Raw genomic sequence first — 23391 nt, forward strand, 5'->3', positions numbered from 1 at the left:
TGCTTTGGGCTCCGCCCGGTTGCCAGTGTCTGAAGCACTGGAAACAGTGTCGCGGAACCCTTGTTACCTTCTGTCGTCGTTGTGTCTGAGTTTCTGCTACCACATCGCCCAGGGTGGTGGCCTCGGTTTCTCTGCCACCGTGCAGAGTCCGTGCCGAGCTGCCACAGGACTGAGGGTCTGTGTGATGTAAGTCTTGGGTGATTTGAGCTGCTGGAGTGGAGGCCGTTTTATTGCATCCTGATGACTGAGTCTGATAGTATTTTTATTTTGTGTCCTTGCCTTTAGTTACTTGTTCCACAGCGGCAACCAGGATCACCCGGGAGACATCCTGCTGAACACAACTGTGGACGTTTTGCCTTTGAAGGTACTGCTGACCCGTCCTTCCCTGTCCCTCCCCTGACAGCCAGCACTGGGGTACCTGGTGTGAAGCCTGTTGATGAGACGAACGCAGAGCCTACGTATTGGTGGGCTAACTGCTAATTTTTGTGAAGCGCAGTGTACTTGGTTTATAGGCTTATTTTCCTTATTCATAGAAATGGCCTTCATTTTGTTTTCTGTTGGGGAAAAAATGAAAAGTTTGTGCTAAAAGCAAGTCATTATTTTACTTCAATGTTTTCTTGCTGTTTGTGTTTTGAGCCCCAGAGTACTCTATGTAGGCATTTAATGTGGGTTGATAAATGCACAAAATTTTATTGCTCTAACGCTTAGGTTTCTTTCACATTAACACAGTCCCTTACTTCGGTGTTTATTTTTTTGCATGTTTTTCAGTAGGACAGGATACTTTATTAAATTGGCTTAATGTCTCATTTTCCAACTACCATTCTATTATGCAGAAATTTAAATGATCATTTAAAAAAACTTTGCTTGATCAGTGGCAGTGCAGCTTTCTTTCTTTCTTTTTTGGTACTAGGAATCGAACTCACTGCCTCACACTTGCCAGGCAGGTGCTGTGCTGATGATGGTCAGTTTTCTTTTTTAGATGCAGATGGGCCACAAATGCCACTTTCATTTATATTAAGATGTGTCAATAAGACTAATTGGTTTTAAAGAGAATTACTTATAAAATGAATATTTTTTTTTTAATTTAGAGCAAAGATTTGGAAATAAGCAAAGAAACCAAAGACAAACGACTGGAAGATGGCTATTTCCGGATAGGTAACATCTACTTGAGTAAAATACCCTTTCTGTTTCTGGACTTCTTCCTAAAGTAATTTGAAGCGTTTTTGGATGTTAAGCGCCTGGAGGTCACTGTTTCCAGAGTGCTCCCAGTTTTGCTTGTTCCCTTGTCACCCCCACCCACAGGAGCAGTAATGAGCATTTGTCCTCCTCTGTCCGCCCTGTCCTTGTCATCACGCATGGCCGAGAGGCCCCTGCCGCCTCCTGCTCTGTGTCCCTGGGTCGATTCTGGGTGCCACATCAGCACTTGGCTCCCTGTCCCCCACCCCAGCACTGTGCTGTGTCTCAGTGCCCTGTGACACTAGCAGCCACCTGGTCACCTCTCTGAGCATCCCCAACACAGGCCTTTCTTCATTGGCCACCACGATTTGCAGCCCCTGCCTGTGTAGCTGCTGGAGCCCAATGTTGGGGTTGTGCAAAGGGCCCCTCCCGGCCACTAAGGGTCCTGAAACACCTTGTGAGGGTGCCATGCATCCTCTGTCTTCTGGGTGAGGACTGCATTGTGCTGTGTCCCGGCCACTGTAGTTATACCGGGAAGTGTGAAGTAGCAGCATGGACCTGGACAGACACCTTGGTGACACCCTGTTCTCGGGTGCCTTAGCTCCCATCCACCTTCCTGTCTCATGGCCTCTTTTCCTTTCTGCAGTCCTGAGCTGCTTTGTGCAGCCACATTACCAGCCATGTTCTCTGCTGAGTCGCTCTGTTATACTTTTCCTTCTGGTCCGTGCTATGGTGTCCTTTGTATTAGCCTTCTGCCACTGTGACAGAACACCTGAGAAGCACAGCTTAAAAAGTGGGAAGGTTTATTTGGCTCACAGTTTTGGAGGTTTCTGTGCATGGTGGGCTGGCCCATTATTTTTTGGACGTGTGGCAGAGTAGTCTGCTCGACTCTTGGTGGCTGGGAAGCAAAAAGAGAATCAGGAGAGGGCCATGTTCCTAGTACACCTCTAAGGCACATGCAGGGATCCAGCTTCCTTCTGCTAGGCCTAAGGGGCCTTGGAAAGACTCTGGGGCCATTCCAGATCTAAGTTGGATCCACATCTGTAAATTTCCTGGTGTGGCTGCCCCTCCTTGTCCTTTGGCCCATGCCATAGACACTGTAATTAAGGGCTTGCCAGATACAGCTCCACCCTGTGCTCACCCGGGATTCTGTGTCTTTTTTTTTTTTTTTTTTTTTTTTTTTTTGTACGGGGGAGATCAAACTCGTGCTTTACACTTGCAAGACAAACATTTGTGCTGCTGAACTAAATCCCCGCCCCCCCCCCCAAGAATCTGATTTAGTGAATGGTTATACGTCTTTTCTTCATTCAAACAAATTCATGCTTTCTTAGTATAAGCAAGAGAGAACGGCTAAGTTGACCCGTAGGTCTGCGAGTTGATGTGTTTTCCTGGCTTGCTCTAGAGTAGTTTCCATGTGGGGCCAGGCATTCAGCAGTTGCTTGGCCGCATGCTTGATGACCCTGCTGACGCCCTGCAGTCTTGGTGGGTGGGGGAGGTGTTTTGTGTTTGGACGTCTCTTAGCCCATCTCTAGAAATGGACATAGAATTAGCTGAGTACCCAAGACATTTATTACCCTTGTTATCCATCAGCTGTGTAAGTTCTAAGATATACTCTAGATTACCAGCAGCACAGGAAGCTGGGCCATCTAGACAAACTAGCTCCGCAGTAACTTGAAGATAATGACCACCTGCACTGTCAACTTGCCAGTACTCAGAATCAGAGGAGAACTCGTGGGTTGTCCCCCAGAGGACCTCGTGAATGGTGAATGAAGGTTCTGCTCCCTTGACAGCCTCAAGGTGGAAGAGGGTGTGACAGGTGCCAGTGACCCCTCCCTAGCTGAACAGCTGTAATTGTGGAAAATAATTTTTTTTAAAAAATACAAGCTGTGGACTTGAAAGCTCTAAAGATGATCCCAAGGGAACAAAGCAAACAGAGACACATCAGAAAGGCTCCTGAGTCTCAGCAACGACCCCAAGGCTGCAGCATGTGGGTGCCAATCTGTCCTATTGGCCAGGCCACCTGGCTTGAGATGGGAGCGGAAGAGCCATGTGTCTGCATGGACCGGGCACATCCTCCATGTGTCCTAGCCCTCCACGTGTCCTTGCCCAGCTCTGCCGGTGCAGTGAGGCTTCCAGGCTCCACCACTCTCCATTCCTAAGACACAAAGGCCAGCGCGGCAGGGAAAGGGTGCTGGGCGTCATCGCTGTCACCTGGCTCACTTGCCCCAGTGCATGGGGAGAGAGAAGACGAGAAAAACAGGTGCAGCTGCCCTAACTGGTGCTCTGCTCCCAAAGCAGGGGAGAGAAGGGGCTGCTGTTCCTGCCAGATGCTGAACCGTGGGCCAGGAAGAAAGACCAACCAGAAGCACAGCGGGCTCTGTGGCTCTTCCCCAGGGCCTGACCCGCAGGAAACAGAGCTTGAGAAGTTCCACACTGAGGCCACCATGGAGCCAGCTGGAGATGCGGGCGGTAGCTGCACACAGGCTAAGCTGGAGCCCAGCCAGAAACTTCACAGGTGGACCCCTGGGACAGGTGGCCCCTGCAGGCCATCTTGTGGGAACAGCTGCGGAGAAGGGCCCTGCTGTGGAGCCTAACTGAATGTGATCGGCTGCTGGCTCAGGTGCCTCTGAACAGATGGATACTCCATTGACAGGCATGGTTGAGATGGGGCAGGTCTGAGCAGCACTGTCTCATGAGAGCCCCACTGTGAAAGGAGAGGGCAGAAGTTCCTTCTGCAGAGAAGAGTACACCCTTAATTTCTTCCCCACAGTTGCTCTTATTAGCAGACAAAAGGGTCAAGGACAAATGCCCACTTGCACTGAGAATAAGCGTGCATGGCTCCAAATCCGTGCAGACCGAGCGAGGCCCCCTCCTGCTCTGAGCTTCCGCTAGCTGCTCCCTGCTGACCTGACTTGTGGTTTCCGTCCTTTCAGAAATGCCCTGCACCCAGCGGAAAGCATCTGAGTGCCCTCCAGTGCTGACATAGTCTGTGCCCCTGTGCCACCTCCTTTCTTCCACCAGAAAGAATACAGAACACTAACATTTAGGAAGTTAAATATTTTGATGCACAACAATATATAAATAATATAACAAATACCTGTGCGTTCACAGCCAGCCTCAGTTTCGCCCACCCAGTGTCTTCCCTGCCCAAAGGCTGCGTATCCACTCTGCTGAGTTCGGCACCCGGCTCTGGCATGGGAATTTTATGCATGCACACCTCTGTCTGCGATGCGCAGGGCTATTTTGTTGGTTTGGAAATGTGAGCCAATGTCGCTCTCTGGTCTGCAGCTTGTGTTTTTCTCCCACCATGAGGAGATTCACCGTGTGGCTGTGTGTGTGTGGCGTGTTCCTTTCTACCTCTTCAGATCCTGTGCACCCCTGTGATGGTTTCTCTGTAATAGGCTCTTAGGAATCTTCGACTGTGTGAGCTTCAACTTCATTCTTTTTTGTTCAGCTTTCCATTGGTTATTTAGAATTCCCTGATGTTAGTATACAAAGGCTAATAAACAATTACAATGTGTGTTTAAGAAACCTTATTACAATAAAAGACACATTGCCATTAATTCCCCTTCCAACCCTACCCCTCCCTTTGGATGCACTTCCCCAGTGTGTTCGCTGTTCTCTGGAGCACTTCTGGGGCTTCCCTTTCTCATGTTTGTGACATGTGATTGTGAATGCCTTCCTGCAGAGAGAGCCTCGTGAAAACACGAGTGTGTGCTTTGATTCACATTCGCTTGCCTGGCACCGTGGAGCATCCTCAGAGTCAACATGATGAGAAAGGTTAATATTTTGAGTCAGTTCAGGACATTGTGGCAGCCATAAGCATACAACTAGACCCTCGTGAAAAAAAGGACTTTGGGAGCTGCTCCAGAAAGTCACCAGAGCAGTGACACAAGTGTATTAAAAGGAAGAAGAGGAGGATTTTGAGGACGATTAATGGCAGTGCATTTATAAAGTAAATTTTAAAAAAATATTCACTGTATTTTTCAATCACATCTTATAACTTTTGAGCCTAGTGATGAACGCCCAGCCTTTTGGCAATCTAGTGACACATCTTACACACATTTTCCACACATAAGAGAGTGTATAGCTCAGGATGCAGACTGGATGTGTTTATGAAGCTGGTTACACCATTTGATAATTTTTAAAGAGATTAGATGACACTGGCATTAGTTAAAATGGTGTAAGTTCCCCAATACTTTTCTCTTCTGAATCCCCTGCCTAGTTCAATATTCAATAATACTTTTTTATTGCAGTACAGCACCAAGTATGGACAGACGTTCATGAAATTTTTAATACTTTTTAAATAAAAGCATTAAGCATCTACAGGCTTAGTGTTTGCTGTGTAAACGAGCATCCACCTCCTCGGCTTGATTTCCAATCCTCATGTGCCTTATCTGCCGTTAGCCTGCTACATACGCTGCTCACACATAATTTAACAGACGACAGTCAGCGGACTTATCCTCTGACTCACTGCCGTGTTTCTTGAGTGGTCTGTGAGCTAAGAATGTTTAAAAGAATTGCTTTTGTTTTTAAATGGTTGGGGAAAGAATGCACTGTGACATGGAAGGTTATGTAACCTTCAGTTTTCAGCATCTGCAGTTTTTTCCTGGCACCACTATGCTGCCGGGCTCATGCAGGGTCCTTGTGCAGGCGGGGTGCGCGCTTCTGGCTTCCTGTTGCTGCTCACACCCTGCAAGTCACAGTGACATAGCTATAATTTGACAGGTGGCAAGGGCCGCAGTTGCCGCCACAGGGTGACTTTTAAAGTTACCAGCGCTTGCTCGTCACATCAAAACAAAAAGAGAAGACTTCTAATGTGCTTTTCAACCCAGTGGAATGCGGATTATTTTTCAAAAGTAGGTGTCAAACCGTGGTGTCAAAGTAGGTGTCAAAGTAGGTGTCAAACCGTTATTGTGTAGTTCTGTTGCTATTGGTGTACGTTTCTATGCTGAGTATAGTATTCCCCACCTGGAAAATATTAGAAAGGTTAACAACGGAATATCTCATCACAGCGGAAGTTTTTCACAAAAGTAAAAAATGGAAGCCAAGCTATTAAAAGTGAGTTTCCAAGGGGCTTATTAGCCGAGCAAGAAAACACTGCTCATGAGTTAATTGAATCATGTCCAATCGCAGAGATGGATCCAGACAAAAGTAAGCTCATCTAAGGTGAGGCAGCCAGCAGCAGCAGCAGCTGTCTGAGAGCTGAGGATGCGGCTGCAGCATCGGAAGCCCAGAAGCAAAGTAAACTCGTGGCAGCAGTCTTGGCTGTGAGCTCACTGATGTCACTGATACTCTTCAGAACTTGCCTGGAGAGGGCTGGGGATTTAGCTCAGCGGCATAAGCACCTGCCTTGCAAGCAGGCAGTCGTGAGTTCGATCCCTGGTACCGCTAAAAAAAAAAAAAAAAAAAAAAAGGAAAAAGACAGAACTTGCCTGGAATCAGTGCCGAGGCTGAAGTGACTGAGTACTTGGCCCCATGAGTAGTCTGTTCACAACAACTACAGACAGGAATATTTTCACGCAGGTTGAGAAGATACCAGTTCAGGCTGGGTACAGTGGCCCACGCCTAAATCCCAGCTAGCTACTCAGGAGGCTGAGGCTAGAGCCCCGCCTGCACAACATAACCAGACCCTGTCTCAACAGCAGCAGCAATGAAGCATTGTGAATGTATTCCAAACTGAAGCAGAATCTGCTGTGTTGCAGTGAAATGGTTAAAAATGGTTTCGTTGCATTGATTTGCAAAGCTTATAGAAATACATGATGTTTAAAGCCTTGTGGTTGTTTTATTATTCATCAGCCAGGTTCTCTGCAGGAAACCTTGTTTTTGTCATATATCACTGAACCAAAGTGTCACCAGTGACTTCTATTTGCTTTCATGAACTTAGCCATTACCAGTTCTGAGAATTTTTGTCAGAGAAACCGAACAGTGCAGTGTCTTAGTAGTGATAAAGTTTTACTATCGTGGTTTTAGGCTTGAGACCAAGATTGCAATTTCTCCAAAAGAGAAAAGTTGCCCTCAAGCATTATTATCACTTTGAAAATTGTTTTTGTTTTTGTTTTTTTTTTGCTGCAGACTTGTTAATATGTCTTCATGAATTCAACCTAAAATTACAAGACCAAACAGTGCTTATATGTAAAATTCATATTGCAATCATTTTGGTGACAGCAACATTGTTTGAACTATTAAGTAAAAGCTCTTTATACACTTCTTATGCTGTCACAAGTTAGAATAAGAGGCAAAATTTCCATCCTACACACATTTACAATAGATACAGAGACCACCGCACAATGTATGCACATTTCAGGACAAGAAGAGCTTGGATAAATATTTTAATGCCCGCCAGACACTGACTTGATAAACTGCTTTGTCCTCAGGCATGTTAGGATTTTTCATGATGTCTCAATAACTTTAGTATTAAAATACTTATCCAAGGTTTCCTCGTCCTGAAGTGTGTGTACATTTTTGTGGTGGGCTCTGTAATTTTTTAAGCCAAAACTGCAGGTCCACCAGCAATTTTGGACCTCACTCGAAATAAAAAAGATTTTTCCACACTTTAGAACCTTCCTGGGGTAGTGAGGAGCATGCACATAACCTTCAGTTAGAAATGATTTATCTGTCATGTAATAAATATTACAAAGTGAACCAAAGAGAAAAATCTAATAGAATTCCAGAAGTAGCTTTGAGTGATGAACGTGCCACTGAAATCCTGTGTTGTGGTTTGACATTAGTGTTTGGCAGTGCCTAGGCTGTGCAAGGACTTTGCCAAGATAAACTGTGTCATTGTACACCATGTGCACCGAGTTCTGATAATAAACACTAATTCTGAAATCATTTAAATGAAGTTGTCCCAAGAAAAAAATTGTATACTTTTTATTTCACTTTTTTTGTATACAGAATCAAACTGAGGACTTCTTTATTATACTTCTGTTATAAAAACAAAACACAAAAAGCCTGTACTTAATTATTAATAGATACTGAATTTCACCAATGAAAACTTTGTGAGTTTATTTTCTCTTTCTGTATGTAAGCATCTGCCTAGTAACCCCAATCTACCTCTCGGTCCATGAAAGCTGCCCTTTATGGAAAAGTTTTGCCAATTCTTGGTTTAGAGAAATTGAGTCCAAAAGCAACCATTTTCTTAGCACTTTTCTGAGTGCATCCTATTACTTTGTTTTAAGGAGTATAGTGTTCCTTAGGGCAAGAAAAATGTGCTAAGAAGCCTATAACCTGACAACCTTTTAGAGAAGTTCTTGGTCCTTGTTCATATAGGACTTGTAAGAGAGGTTTTTCTCCATTATTGTTGGGCTGCGTTGAGGGGAGAAAACAGGGGACCCCAGCCCAGCATGAGGCCAGCCACTGTGTGTGTGGTTTATCACCCACCTGGGCACTGCAGCCCCAACCTTCAGGGCAATCAGCCTGAGTGATTTGGTAAACTTTGAATAAGTCACAATTTGCTGAAATTCTGCAGTCTAAAACATCGTTGACATAAGAACAAATATAATTGTTAGATTTTTAAAATTCAGAGTGAGCATAGAGGTCTGGCTCCACCCGATGAGGTAGGTTACCTCTTTTCTAGCAAACACTATGGCATGAAATATTAAAAGTTGAATTAAAGTGGAAAAGCCATGTATCCCGCTTTGATATCTACTGGTGTATTCCTCTCCTGTCTTTTTAAATCAGTGGTTTAGTATGTGTTTATCTTGGATTGGCCAGTGAATCCTATTTTTGTTTTGAAGGGAAATTCGAGAACGGCATAGCGGAAGGAATGGTGGACCCCAGTCTGAATCCCATTGCAGCCTTCCGACTTTCAGTGATTCAGAACTCTGCCGTGTGGGCCATTCTTAACGAGGTAAGGACCGTGAAATCCGTGCCGCCCCTCAGGTACTATTGCATCATGCTACATTTTCAGTTTGCATTTAAGACCTTCTTGAAATTGAAAACCGATGGCCTTACACATGTCATTATTTTGCATTTCAGATTCATATTAAAAAAATCACCAATTGAGCATCTAAGAAATCAACACCGTTTTCCTCTGGATCTGTCCATTAAAGATAATTAAGCATGTACTTTAAAACTCGAACACTACCTCTTGTGAAATCTACTGTAGATGATTGTCATTTCCACTTGGAAAGCGAATCACCCATGGATATAATTGTATTCATTTGAAGTCACATTGTCCTCCAATTTTAACTTGACTCAAACATTTTACAATTATGACAGCCTGTTAATATGACTTGTACTATTTTGGTATTATACTAATACATACAGAGTTGTACATATTGTTACATTCCTTAAATTTGAGAAAAAAATAATGTTAAATACATTTTATGAAGGGGGTACTTTTGAAGTTCATTTATTTTACTATTATAAACCCTCTTTTATAGATTATCAGGGATTATATATATATAATATATATATATATATATATATATATATATACATACATACAAATGTTATGTTAATTTATTAGAAACACCTAAGGAGTACATATTTTTGTGCAGTAAATTTTGGAATCGATACTTTTTTTGAAAATGTTACCTTGCTTTTTTAAGTTCTTTCTATATTTTTTCTTTCAAAATGCAAACATTACAAATCAATGCCATTTTTCAAATGCACTGCCATTGAAGATTGACTGTAGATGGATTTCTTAACTGAAATACTTTTCTAATCATAGCGACTCTGAACAAAATATTTTCAAAGGCATTTGTCATTCTTCAAAGCCAAGATTTTAAAGACCAGCGTCCTTCCCGAGGGTTCTTTTACTGTACCAAGTATGGTGCGCAGCCCTGAGAAGTAGGCTCGGTGGAGCTCAGCGTGTGGGAGTGACGCGTCTGACCGGCCGCCAACGGGTGGCTGCCTAAGGTCTCCTCCGGTGAAGATGAGAAACTCCTCTTTCCTTTTGGTCTTTGTCTTTAGTTCCTGAGTTAGACGCGTCCTGTCCTTTGATCCTTTTATATCTGCTCTCATTTTCTGAGTTCTGACAAATGTTTTCTATGTCATGTTCTCATAGGAGTCATAACGGGAATAATTTTAAAGAAAAATTGTAACACTGATTTTCAGTGAAAGGTATTGTAGCGGTTGCTTTTCCAGAATGGTTTTCTCTACTGCACTGTGTTATGAACCTGCAAGTAAATCATGTGACCAAAAAGAGCATTTATTACTCTTCACACACGCAGTTCCAAAGGTTTCTACTGTCAAGAAAGAATTTCATCCGCCTCAGCAGTCAGGGATCTTTGTCAAGCAGAGGTGTGAACTGGGCAGCGACTCCCAGCCAGGCTGCTCTGGCAACCCAGAGGGCTGCTGCAGAGACTCATCCTCTGGGCTGTGGGTGGCCCCGCGCAGGCGTGGGCTGTGGGTTCAGCTGGGACGAACCTCGGCAGTTATCCAGTGTGCACAGCAGGTAGCTCCAAGCAGTGTTTTCCGCAGTGTTATGAAGGGGGACGGGTAGGAGGTGATGACATGGTACCGTTATTTCCACCACTCACTGTTGTAACAGTTTTTACTTTATTTATTTTTATTTTTTGGTACCGGGGATCAAACTCACTACCTAGCACTTGCCAGGCATTTATGACACCGAGGTAAATCCCAGCCCTACTTTTTACTTTTCTTGAGTGGAAAATCCATAATGATGTCAATAATTTTGTTTTTGGTACTGGGAATTGAACTCAGGACCTGGCACTTGCCAGGCAGCTACTGTACCACTGAGCTGTATCACTGACCGGCCCAATAATGATTTTTATAGCAAAGTCCAGTTAGAATTTTTTATTGGGGGTTCCAATCATCTTACTTTATTTTCAGTTTTCTTCTCCAGTTTCCTTAGCGTAGTGCCCACAAATAAATGTCTTCAAAAAGAGGTATAACCTTTTGTTACAAAATGTTGCCCCAGCTTTTGGCATAGATTACTGCTGAAGCCACTGAGCAGCGGAAGGTAGAAATCTGTGCAAATGGGCTAGCAGTCCCAGTGAGTTTGTGGTCCCTCAGTCGCCGACTGGCTTAGGGAAGAAACACTGTCCTCTGAACCCAAGGAGTGTGTGTTTCGGACAAACCCAGAGCTCACGAGGCAGCCTGTAACTGGCACTGCTCCGTCCACTGTGGCAGGTGCTGAGTGATCTGTGCTAGTTGCCCCCTATTTTTATCCCACCCAACACTAGGTGGTCAGTGGCAGCCTTGGTGTCCCCAAGCAAGGAACCATGGCGGTAGCCCTGCAGGGTAGTGCTGGGGCAGAGTGGCAGGAACTGGAAGAAGATAAATACACCAGGCCACTTTTACCAAAGTACTGAATGAGAAGGGTGTCATAGGGTGGGCTAATTATAGGTGTAAAGGGCACCGGTTAGCAGCTGGTGTGTACGTCAGAATAAACTATTCAGACCTTGCAGCAGTGCTGGCCTACACAACAGCCACTAGACACAGGGTGACTATTTAAAAAGTAAAAAGAACTTACTTTTGCATTTGCACTAGCTATGTTTCAAGTATTCTGTAGCTAGTGACCACCAAACTGGACACCAGAGATACAGATCATTCCTTCCTTGCAAGAAGTTTTGTCGGACGTATTGTATCCCATCCACAGTGCTGACATGACACTTCGGAAGCCTGAGTTCCTTAATGAGGTTAAAAGCAGACACCCATGTATTATAATTCAGATGAGTATTAGGGGCAAGGTCCACGATGTCATGGTTCTTTTGTCGAATGTGCTTGGCATGTACTGTATCATGCCATGCAGTCAAGACAGAGTGGCTGAAAACGTTACAAAGTTTAACATGGACTTGTAAGATAGCCTGTGGGCTGGACATGTAGGCATGTATTCAGTCATTAGCGATGTCTGGAGGCAAAGGGACCCTGGCTTTTCAAATCAGTGGCTGCACTATGAAGAATTAGAAGTGTGGTTATTTCAAAAGCCATCAGCAAAGCGGTAAAGGCTTCTTTTTAATCTTGCATAATAAGAAAGGACAAAACTGTCTCCCAGCAATGCTGTCTCTCGGAGTTTGGTTTGATGGAAACAGCATATTGGAGATTGTTCCGTTAAGAGCAGCCCGTGTTTGTGCTCAGGCAAAATGCAATGGTGACCGCCCCCACCCTGAGACCCTGTGTAACAGAACCCACCCTGCCCCCCGCGGAGGTGTGACTGCAGGGTCTGCAATTATACTGTAATACAGAGCAGAGGGGAGACAATTGGGGGTCACTAATCCAATGTCAGCCCTTTCAAAGAGGTCTCCTCAGAGGATGCCTCAAAACACCATTGGTTTGAGGGGGGAGGGGCTGCATGAGAAGGAATAGAGTTGAGAGGCTCTGGCAGCTAGGCAGGAAAATGGGTCTGCAGCCTGTCGCCATGGGAACCAAGAGCAGGGCACAGGCTTCATTTACAGGCTGAGAAGTGGGTCCGACTTCAGCGCCCAGCCCAGCAGCACCAGGCTCCCAGCTTGGCGGGACCCTGAACTGAGCTCACCTAGGCCTGCATACCTGAGCTGACTGGGTGGGGCTGAGCTGTGTTAGACTTGGGCTTCACTGTTCGCAGTGACTGAACAGAGTCACTTTGTCTCTGAAAGCGGTAGAGACGTCTCCGTCCTGGATTCCTGATAGTGCACTGGATTTTTAAAATTTTGATAAACACATGGGTAGAATCTTCAGTAGATTATATTCCTAGGCTTCAGCGAGAATGTTCTCTGCCAGAAGACTCTTCGTTAGCAGTGAAAGAGCACTAGCGTTTTGCCAGGGTCTTAGCGCTGCGGGAGGAACACCCGCGGACCATGAGTGACATGTTCGTACTGACGCAGAGACTGCTCCGAAGTGTGACAGAAGGATGATGCACAGTGGTATTGTAGAGATGCCAAATTAAGAGAAAAAAACACCTGCCTTTCCATAGAGCTTAGGTAATTTGTATGAGGGACTTGTTTTTAAAGTCAGTTTAATACAGATCAAACTCTTAGTTGTGCCAACCAAATTTTTGTACTTTGATGCTTTTTAAAATACCTCTTTGCTGCTAAGCTGTTAATTGCTAATGAAGCTTATACTTTGGCTTATCCATTTCTGTGCTCAGTTTTACTAGATTGCCATAGCCCTCATGTAAGACCAGTAGAGCTAAAAGAAAGAAAATCAGAGGCCACTAGATTGTCAAAAGATCACAAATTTGTGTCATAATCATCTCTTCACGTTGTAAGGGAACATAGAATTCCAATCCAGTTTCTTTATAAAAAAGGAAACTTTCCCAAGCTACGTTACCAGTATTTATAGGTTATAAACTTTAATAGTGGTAAAATTTTAAATTAATGTTAACTGATATATGCTATGACAACCAGTATGCTTACTTTATTTCTTTAATGCATGTGAAGATACAGTGCTAAAAAGACAACAGTATTATTTTTTTTAAACAGCAGCCAAATCAAGGATTTTGTTACAGGTACCCTCCATCATCACTGGCCAGGTGAACCCTTCTCACCTGAAACATTCCTTTCTCCAGTTTTTGGGCACTAAGATTTTTCTCAAAGAGTAAAGAGAGAAGGACTTGGCTGGATCATGTGTGTGGGCCGAGAAGGAGGCGACTTTAAGCAGCAAAGGAAGAGTTAACACTGTAGTAAGGCCTAAGGGACAGCAGTGGGAAAACTGGTCTGAAATAAGGATCCTCCTCGTGGGGACTATTTCCACACTCCTGGACACCAGGGAGGTCATCTTGCATTACTTGCTCTTAGTTTCGTTGCAGTGGTCATTAGCAGACTATTGTAGCGTGCTAGGTTCGGCACGCCCGCTTGGTTAGCATTCCTTTGCTTCTCTGAAATGCTGTGTTTGCCCCAATTTGGTGAAAATACCTTTGAAGACATTTCTGAGCCTTAAAAGTGGCTGATGTCGACAGTACTGTAAGATGCACTGCCAGCAGACTCGAGCCTCAGTAGACACAGTCCGTTTTCTAGAAGACTTAGACTCCGCTGAGCCTAACGGTTCTGGTTCACCTGCGCGCCGTCTGCGCTTCCTCCGGGCAGGCGCTTCTGCTTGCGGGCGGGCTCTGGAGAGGCCGCCAGAGGGTCTGCCGGGCTGCACCCGATTTTTCTTCTCAAATGTATTGTACATATTTTCCTGAAAATGTCTTCATGGGTTGGACAGTTAATATATTTAGTGATACTTTAGGTACCTGTTGGATTTTTAAAGGAAGATTATTTATTTTCCAGTTTGCTGCTATAACTGAAATCCTGACAACTGGTCCTGTTGACTGTGCCTTTCATCCCTGTTTGTGCTACAGCCATTCTTGTGTATTTGAAATAAAGAACTTTGAAAGCCACACTGAAGTGAAGAGTCCTTCTAAGGAAGCTAGGTGGAACTGACGAGTGGGGTTTTGTTTAGAACTGACATGATAGCTGATCTATTTTCAGTCATACACAAGAGTACTTCATTGGGGCTCTGGTTGAGCTCTGGGAAGTCTTCAGAAGAAAAGCTCTGTTAGGAACTGTCAGTATTTACACAGGAATCTGCACTGTCACCTACTGGCCATGTGGCTCTGATTATTTGTGGGTTGTCCTTGGTTTTTTCCCCGTGAGAAATGCTGCTGCTGTCAGGGCGTCTCATACAGCGGCTCGTGTGGGCTGCCCTGCAGGTCATGAGGGTGAGCTGGGCTCCCCCAGCCCTGTGTTTAGAAATGGGGAGACTCAGCACCTTGTAACAGGTATGCAGTGATGACCACATTCTCTCAAAATAATGAAAAGCTTCACACTGCTATTTCCTCAGGCCCTTGGCATTTTATATATAGCTCTGTGAGTAGAAATACAAATATGCATGTGTTAGTTAAAAATATTTATTATAGAAATGCACAGTAGTCTTAAGGAATGCACTTGTCAATAGTGTTAACATCCATCTCCTCAAATTGTAAACTTTACATCTTTAAGATATCTACAGAGTTTATTTACAGGTTTTACAGGAACGCCAGCCCCTGCTATTGCCATGGTTACAAGGGGCTGGCCACCAGGCTTCTGCTCACTTCACTCTGTACTTGTAGAAGGAACATAGGGTGTGAGTGAAGTTCCAGCCCAGCGCGAGAGACAGTCCATACAGCAGGATGAGCGGAGCAAAGGGGTATAGAAGAATCACGGTGTTTTTCAAAAAGGGCAGTGCTGGAAAAGAAATCAGGCTGATTTATAAAACACGACCCAGGACTAAGTGAACTCGGCAAGACGGCCGCCTGAGGCTGCCCAGCGCCACTCTAGCATGTCCTCCTCGCCTAGGAGGGAGGGAGTGGGAGCTGCAGCCTTGCTGCTGCAGGAGCAGGCTGAGCAGGGCTGAGCACCCCACAGGAGCCTGTTTCCTTCTGGCGCTGAGTATTAGCCAGGGCCTCAGTGAATGGCCCGGCTGGCATTCAATGTGTGCGCCACCATCCCCAGCCTTAAAATGTAGACAGGACATCACACTTTAGCTATCGGACATTACCCAGTGTACAAACATCACACCTACCTTTAGGAAAGAACTAAAAACTGTATTTTACAAAAGTCTGACCCAGGTCCCCATGTCCCTTACCTACTGGTAGCAGGCCCTGTCCCACACAGTGTGACCCAATCCTCACATGGAAGGTCCTAAGTGGAGACCACCTGCATGCAAAGCACTCTGCAGGACAGCGTGGCCCCGAGTCCACTTAGAGAAGCCACAGTGCTGTGGCATGGCCCTGGTCACAGCTAAAAAGTTCACTAGAAGCCTGAATATAAAGTCATAAGCCTCTGCCCTGGCCTAGAAAGGGACTCTTGATGCCCCAAGCAAGAGTTTGATAAGAGGGAATGAAGATCCTTGGCTAAGGGATAGAGTGGGTGCAAGTGACCATTACAGTGAGGTGCCCACTACCAGGGAAAGGCAAGGCTGTGTGTGGACACGCGACTGTACACATGTGAATTATATACAAAATGCTGAGGAACTTTAAGGATAAGAGTGTTCTTCAAGTCCATTCAGAAAGATGAACCGGAAGCAGGATTTAAGAAAGGCCTGGCCCGTAAGCTCTCAGAAGCATCGCAGCCATCACCAGCCTTCAAGGTGACCAAGCGTACAGGCATGCCGCCAGGGCACCTGTGGTCCCCTACTGCAGCCTCCACCTTTTCTCCTTGCACAACACTCTTACTAACTGGGGCCCTGGGGGAGGAGGAGGAGGAGCAAAATGGCCCCGGATTCCCGAATCACTTGGGCATAGGCAGATCCAGCATGGCTCTTAAGGTCAGGAAACACTGTGCACCAGCCATGCCCCCATCTCGCTGTGTGGCCATGGGCAGGTCAAGTCCTTTTACTTGAAAAGTGGTGAACAAATGAACCTGAATCCCAGCAGCAGCATTAGGAGGAGTAAGGCCAGTACCGCCTGGCCTGCCGGGCACTAGCTGGAACTTCAAGGACACTTACCGCTGTAGCCTAGGAAGGTCACGTAGATGTAATAGCCAACTGCAATTAGCCACAAGGTGTTTCCAACTAAATACCCGATAAACGTGTCCGTCAGGATAACATCTGCCAGAAGAAATGCAGACAGTGAGTGTCTGGCCCGCGCACATCGGTCACACTCGGGAAGGTTCCTACCACTTACGGTTGATGAAGAAGAGCTGGATGAAATGCAGGATGACGAGGAGCGGGTAGAAAGCGTTCAGGTGCACGTCGAAGGCATAGCCCCACTCCACGTCGTAGTCTCTGCTCTGGCGCTTCACCAGGTACTTGTTAGCGATGAACCTGAGGAGCGAAACGCGGTTCCTTCACAGCAACAAACTCGCTGCTCCCACCCTTCCACAGCCAGGCACCTCCTAGCCCCCAGGGGCCGCAGAGAGGTCTCCCCGTGGCCTGGAGACCTCGGAGTAAGTGACATAAATCACGCCAGAGTTTAAATGGCACATGGTTTCTCTTACATGAGGGCCCCAAAATGTAAGAGCCAAATAAAAGCTATGAGGAAGTAGGGGAGTCTCTTTCAAACAAGTAGGGCAACGAGATGGGGAGGAAGGAAAAAGCGATTAACAAAAAGTTGGAAAAAAAAATGAAAAAAAATGAAAACTTGCAAAAGGGAAGAGAAGCGGGAGGAGGGCAGGGCAGGGGCAGAACTGTGTACAAATGCCCCACGGACATGTAATCGTATACTGCAAACATGACAAATAAAAATTTTAAAATGAATGGCAAACTCACTGCCTTAACTGGGGGACGAGACTGCGGAGCAGCACCGGCTGCGCCTGCGAATCGGCCTCACACGCGAGGGCTGTGAAGTGAGGAAGGAGGGCCTGCGGCGAGCCCTGCAGTGGGCGTGGCGCGGGCAGGCAGAACCAGGGCTTCAGAGGCCGCTGGCCCTTGAGAGACCTGGTGCTTTTACAGAGTAGCTACTGAGAAGCCACTGTGGAGCCGCAAGACGTGTGTGACAAATGTTACCACCCGGTCTCCCTAATGGCTGCGCGGAGCAGTGGGCGTCTGAGACGCACCCGCCATGGTAAAGATGCCTATAGGTGCACAGCAAGGTGCTGCAGGGAGGCCCACGGCCCAAGGGCCGGGTCCACGCTGGGGAGAAACCCATCAGCTCATCAGCCACCAAAATCTCAGCACTCTGGGAGGCTGAGGCAGGACGACTGCAAATTCGAGCCCAGCCGAGACCATGCAGTGACTTGGCATGACCCTGTCTCAAAATTTCACAAAGGGCTGGGGGTGCAGCTCAGTGCAAATGCCCTGGCTCCATGTGTAAACAAACAAAACCTCACTTGTGTGTAGATGATACTGAAAGCCAGGCTACTGACTGATGTCATCGAAAGAATAAACAGCAGATGTGTTCAGGTCTGTAACCCGGGTGGGCCTCCAGTTAAAAGGGGAGGCGAGTATGATGAAACACAGCAAAGTGGCCACACTGCATCTGGCCACGGAGGAGCTGCTCGAGTGTCCGGTGCTGCTACCACGTGGCCCGAGCGGCCACTAGTGCAGCATAGTGGTGAACGGATACCACAGCCAGGGGACACAAAAGCAGCTCTTCAAAGAAAAGCCAAAGCTGATCACTTAGGATCTGGAGAAAGTCCATGCACCCTTTTATGTGTCACTGCATTTCAATGCAAGGATACAATTAAGAAAATGCTCTTCCTACAGTGGCGATAAAAGCAGAAGACAAAGAAACAGAACATGGTATAATAAACAGTCCTGCACTCAGTTATCTAAAAATGTCAAAAATAATACTGCCTTACTGGGACACCACAACTCACCCATTCACACATTCTGTCTCAGCCAAGAGCACAAGAATTAAGTCTGCAGAACAAGGGCGATAAGCCAGGCACAGACAGACAGGCCCGGTGTTCTCAGAGGTGACAGAACAGCTGAAACCATGGAAGGAGAGAGAAGTGGTCCCTAGTGGGTAGGAGGGTGGGGAGCACAGAGGGGTGTGAATGAAGGGCATCAAAGTCCAAACACAGGAGGACCAAGCTCTTGGGTCCCCGGCACAGCAGGCAGATGCAACTTGCAGTGCGTCTCGCATTTCCACATTTCATAAAGAACTAGAAGCTAAAAGCTGCCAGACACAAAGCCCATAAATGCTGATGGTGACAGAAACGCTAGTGGCTCTCACTTGCTCCCTGCGCAGCACACACACACAGTCACGTGCAGCCACAAACATGTGCTTTGGCAGTTAGAGTCCCGGCAGCAGCCTGGCCTTGGCTCCCCAGAGGGCCCTTAGACAGCCACTGCCCTGGCCCCAGCCATCCCATCGGTGGGCACAAAGGCCACTGCATATGTCGGCCACACTGCGGAGTCCTCTGTCCCAGTGTCCCCTGACCTCTGTTTCTGGTGAACGCTCCATGAGCGCTCTCAGGCTCTAAGTGCCCCACATCAAATGCTCAGTGCCAATCCCCGGACTCTGAGGCTCTGCCGCCCTTGCCAGGTCCCGCTGCGACAGGCACCCTCACCGGACTCGCCTCGGCATCCATGCCTGTCACTGCCACACTGTCTGGGGTCCCCTGCAGTTCTTCCCGCTTTGTCCCCTCTCTCCCTCACTGCACAAAACCCATCCCAGGGCTTCGCCCCCCTCCAGCCTCATGTGCAGTGTCAGTTTCCTGAGCTGCTCCAAAGCCAACTTGGCTATGCTCATGTCTCCCTATGTGGTGTCACCCTCTGGCCCCGCACCTGGTGTGCTGCCACACACCTCTGCCCTTACTCCTGGTGCCCTGAATCCTCTGTCTTCCTAAAAAGGCCAGCTGATGTTAGTTTGTGTGGTGCTACTGAGATGACTAGATGTACACAGAATCATTTCTAGTTCCTCACAATACAGCACAGCTTTTCAAAATCAGTAAGTGGAGTCCTTGTTTATTGAACAGAAACCCTGAGACAGACTCCTGCTGAAGGTGTTGGCTCGGGGCGACTTAGACTCTGTGGCCACCAGAGTCGCCACACTCCTAGCACAGTGCTTGCTACAGACACAACCACTCCTCTGAAGGCCTAACTTCTTCTGTTTTTCCACATACTATGTCTTCCCCGTGGCTACCTCGATAGCAACAGTCGTCAGTATTTATTTTAGGTTAACGGTGCACAGCACTTCCTAACTACCTAGCACAGGACCTGCACTTTATCAGTCCAAAGTCACAAAGGATAATGCAAGGGCGGTATCATCACAGATCCCAGTCTTGAGTAAAATATTAATAGCTTCCATACACTGAGCACTTAACATGTGCCAGGTACTTTCTCACACCACAATGCCCCCACAGAAACCTGACAAAAAAGATCAACTCCATTGGCAAAAGAGGAGACTGAATCTAGAGTTATGCAAATGACAGTGCTATAAACTAAACATGGGCCACCCTGGGGCTCAAACAGTCCAAGTTTCCTGGATATGCATTGGCCAGCACACCTGCCTAAGCCCTGGCTGCACACACTGCCCCCAGCCTGTGGACCAGCCCAGAGCAGCACGATCCCAGGAGAAAAGGCCAGGTGGAAGGTTTACCCCCAGGAGCACTGCTGGTGGTCAGTCACTCCCAGGCCAGGGGAGACCCGGAGCCCTTTCTCTGAAACCTGTGTGCATGTGCGTGTCTCTCAGCCAAAAGGAACTAGAGTTCATTTTTCTTTTAAAGTTCTTTTTTCCAGTGTACTTCATCTGATATCAAAGATTCAAAGTAAGATTCCCTGAAATAATCCTCTGGGTCTAAATGGGTCTGATCACTGCAGAACACTTCCCTACATCTGGAGCTGTTCCTACTAGCAAATGTAGAAAATGGTAAAAGCCATCACACAGCTTAAACAGAACTGATAAATGCATTTTTGTAAAACCAGGAGTCTATTAATATGATACATATCTCATTTCTACTATTGGCCACACTGATAATATAGAACACCCCTTTAGAGAACTTCCTGATAATGGTAGCAACACAGGAAGGCAAGTTAGAACCTTTTGGCAGCAAAACTAATTTCAGGTACTTTATCTTGGTTTCAATTTCCATCAGCTATTGTATATCTGAAGGAAACACATACATGCTCTACAGTATCTAAAAAACCAAAATTAGTGGTACTCACCACATTAGGGTTGATATCAGAAGGCCAACGCCCACACAGTCTATGAATACTACCCACAGGAGAAGTTTTATTGTCTCAAAAAATCCCATGTCCAGCACAAAACCAAATCCTATAGTGGACACTGAAAGAAAGATTTACAAGATTCACTCAGGCATTGTGCTAGGCTCTGGGGCTACAGGACACATTCCCTGGTGCTATGGTTGAAGTGTTAAATGTCCCCTGAAGGGCTAGGTCCTAAAGGTTTGGCTGCTAGCCTGTGGTACGACCAGGAGGAGCTGGAACTTTCAGGAGGTGGGGCCCAGCAGAAGCCGAGGGTTAGGCTCCTGAGAGAGCATCCAGGAAGGGGTTATGATAACAACCCCCTCCCGGCCCTCCTTACTACCCTGCATCATGAGGTGAACATTTCTGCTGTGTCACAAACTCCCCACCATGTTGTTCTGCCTCACCACAAGCCCACAACAGGTCAATGACCATGGACTGAAACCTCCAAACCATGAACCAAAATAAACATTTCCTCTTCTTAGGTTAGTCAGATATTTTGTTCCAGTGATGCAAAACTAATATACTTGGTCACCAGATTCTCACACAGACAATGAAATAAAACTCCAAAGATGTGTTTTATGTAACTGACATAGAAAATCAAACCACTTTGGAATGCAGATCTATGAAACTTACTGAGCAGGGCTCCTGGCATGGGAATTCAACATAGTAGCCATGGCATTCAGAAGAGTGCTGGCATAGGAAGGACCTCACACATCTGGAATCCAGTTACGGTGAAGAACACTCTACACACTTCAAAACTTTACACAGCTTAGGCAAAGACTAGCACCCATTCAAAACATTACTGGAAAACTTAGAAGCAAGTTTTCATGCTCACATCAGCACTTTTAAAGCTCTGCATTTGACTAATTGTGAAGTGCAATTTCCAATCCTGATATTCCTTTTCATGACAAGATGGAATTTGGTATCAGTTTGCAGTAGCTAAAAGACATAGAGTGGATCTTATCCCCTGCTTTTCAAATCCTGAAGTAAGCAATTTAATTTACTCAGCATCTGCTTGAAATATGGAAGACATCTCCTTTTTATGAGATTTTTGAAGATTCAGGAAAAAGAAACAGTTACAAATGTCCTCAAATTCAGACCCACAACACAATAAATATCAAAAGATCCTCCAGGTAACAAGCCTAATCTGACACAGTCAATTCTTTCTTGGGCTCTATGGGAGAGAAACAAAGCAGGACTTACCACAGAGCCAGATACTTAACAGGACCAAGAAAGCAGGGTCATCTCTGGCCCACTGGTCCTTCGTCTGCTTCCTGTAATGAAAGTTTCTATAAACCCTCTGTGGGGAGGTGAATAGGTACAGCATCTGCCAGGCAGCAAACTCAAAATCCATCTGCCGAAAACGAAAAAGTCTTCTGAGATATTTGTAGCGCTTTGCTCCAGCCGTGTGTCTTGCTGCATCCCTGGAACTCAAGACTCCATTCCCATGCATTGAGGAATTCACTGAAGTGCTTGGTAACATCTTTCTAGAGGGAAGAAAAAGATTCCTTTTGCACATAATCCGAAGAAACCTGTTAGCTACCAGCAATCCCTCTTCCGAATTATTAAGCAAGGAAGGTTTATGGTTTTTTCCACCCTCTGAGAGGTCAGGGGTCAAAAGCAAACCTACTGCAAACTGATACCAGAGGGACGTCTTGGGGCTGGAAAACTGCCGACTGCAACTCTGGCTAGGGCAGTGCCACGCCCTGAGAACCATATAACAACATTTAATCACAATCCATGGGCCTCACTCTATCCTCAGCCCTCCCAGGCAGCTAATGTTAGCAGAGGAGGAGCAAAGAAGTAACAGGGAGGCAAAGTGAACTCTTTACAGGCACGACTATGACGCCGCCACGGTGGAACTCTAGGCCAAAATTCTAATTTTTAAATCACCAAGCTTTTAAGCTTTTAAATCGATTAGAAAGCAACGTTATTCACACAGTCCAGCAGCGTACACCCAGCAAGATCCTCGTTCATTAGAAGGCGCCATTGAAACAAAGCAAAACTCCACAGTGCTGTACTCCCAGAATAGTCCACCTGGAGGAACCACAGCGTGGGAGTCCAGTCCAGCTGGTTCCAAGGGGATGAGCGAAGCCTGATCCCCACACTCACTGTCCCGTCCCCACTCCACTTCGTAGGCTTCCGGGACGCCAAGTAGCGCCTTGCCCCGCCCTGCCCAGGTGCCTTCCCTTTAGCCCTGGGCTTCAGGTGCGGCTGTCAGGAGTTGGCAAATAACACACTCCGCCCAGTTACACTGGAATTTCGAACAAGCAATGAGTCCCAAGAACTATTTCGGACACATTTATGTTAAAAATTATTACTTTATCTGTCACTCCAATGTAAATGAGAGCCCTTGATTTTATCCAGCAACTCGACTCCACTGGGCCCAGCGCCTCGGGGGCTGGCCAAGGGAACGGTCACGGCCTAATGGCCGTGATGTCCGGCCACGAACTGCAAGAGGAAAGGACCTCCGTAGGAACATGAGTTGCACGCGGCTGGAGAAGCTGTCATGTCTCACCTGGGGCTCTGGTGTGGCCTCAAGCCAAAGATACTCTTGCCACCAAGGCCCAGAAGCCGAGCCCAGCCGCGACGGGGCCAACTTCCCTTCCCGCTACGTAGCCGGCGCTCAGGGCGCGCCTCATTACACCACGTCTGTCCACTTCCGTCGCGCACGCTATGCCTCTCGGGACTCGTAGTCTTTCCGCCCGACAG

At 46.5% G+C, this 23391-nt stretch overlaps 2 protein-coding genes across 4 annotated transcripts in view; one reads left to right on the forward strand and one right to left on the reverse strand.

The window, feature by feature from the left end:
- Mgat4a (alpha-1,3-mannosyl-glycoprotein 4-beta-N-acetylglucosaminyltransferase A) overlaps positions 1–14446 on the forward strand; it is a 110811-nt gene extending 96365 nt beyond the window's left edge. The window contains exons 13-16 of the mRNA XM_063229901.1: positions 286–364; positions 1089–1155; positions 8916–9028; positions 9157–14446. Coding sequence (XP_063085971.1) covers positions 286–364; positions 1089–1155; positions 8916–9028; positions 9157–9183 — 286 coding nt within the window. The 3' untranslated portion in view covers positions 9184–14446. The remainder of the gene's footprint in view (positions 1–285; positions 365–1088; positions 1156–8915; positions 9029–9156) is intronic.
- On the reverse strand, positions 13458–23383 carry Unc50 (unc-50 inner nuclear membrane RNA binding protein). 3 transcript variants are annotated; one of them, XM_013154300.3, is made up of 6 exons: positions 23198–23383; positions 21883–22166; positions 20638–20758; positions 16712–16851; positions 16534–16635; positions 13458–14913 (listed from the first exon to the last, which is right to left on the reverse strand). In XM_013154300.3, the coding sequence occupies exons 2-6, from the start codon at positions 22160–22162 to the stop codon at positions 14870–14872; spliced, it is 687 nt and encodes a 228-aa protein (XP_013009754.1). In that variant the 5' UTR covers positions 22163–22166; positions 23198–23383; the 3' UTR covers positions 13458–14869. The 3 variants fall into 3 exon arrangements, with proteins under 3 accessions (XP_013009754.1, XP_003471703.1, XP_013009753.1); XM_003471655.5 differs by lacking the exon at positions 13458–14913 and adding an exon at positions 14943–15272; XM_013154299.3 differs by lacking the exon at positions 13458–14913 and adding an exon at positions 14943–15272 and having other exon boundaries at positions 21883–22162; positions 23198–23338.
- Positions 23384–23391: the final 8 nt, after the last annotated feature.

This window comes from Cavia porcellus, unplaced genomic scaffold, assembly GCF_034190915.1.
Source record: "Cavia porcellus strain 051 isolate PalLab524CR breed Dunkin Hartley unplaced genomic scaffold, mCavPor4.1 scaffold_18, whole genome shotgun sequence".
Classification (NCBI taxonomy): domain Eukaryota; kingdom Metazoa; phylum Chordata; class Mammalia; order Rodentia; family Caviidae; genus Cavia; species Cavia porcellus.

What these genes read in the sequence shown, in the direction of transcription:
- Unc50 (XM_003471655.5), bottom strand. Translation starts at nt 22,162, where the DNA reads ATGTTACCAAGCACTTCAGTGAATTCCTCAATGCATGGGAATGGAGTC. An exon ending in CTGATATCAACCCTAATGTG is followed by an intron (nt 16,852 to 20,637) that starts GTGAGTACCACT and finishes TTCGCTCCTCAG; the next exon opens with GTTCATCGCTAACAAGTACC. An exon ending in CCAGCTCTTCTTCATCAACC is followed by an intron (nt 16,636 to 16,711) that starts GTAAGTGGTAGG and finishes TTCTTCTGGCAG; the next exon opens with ATGTTATCCTGACGGACACG.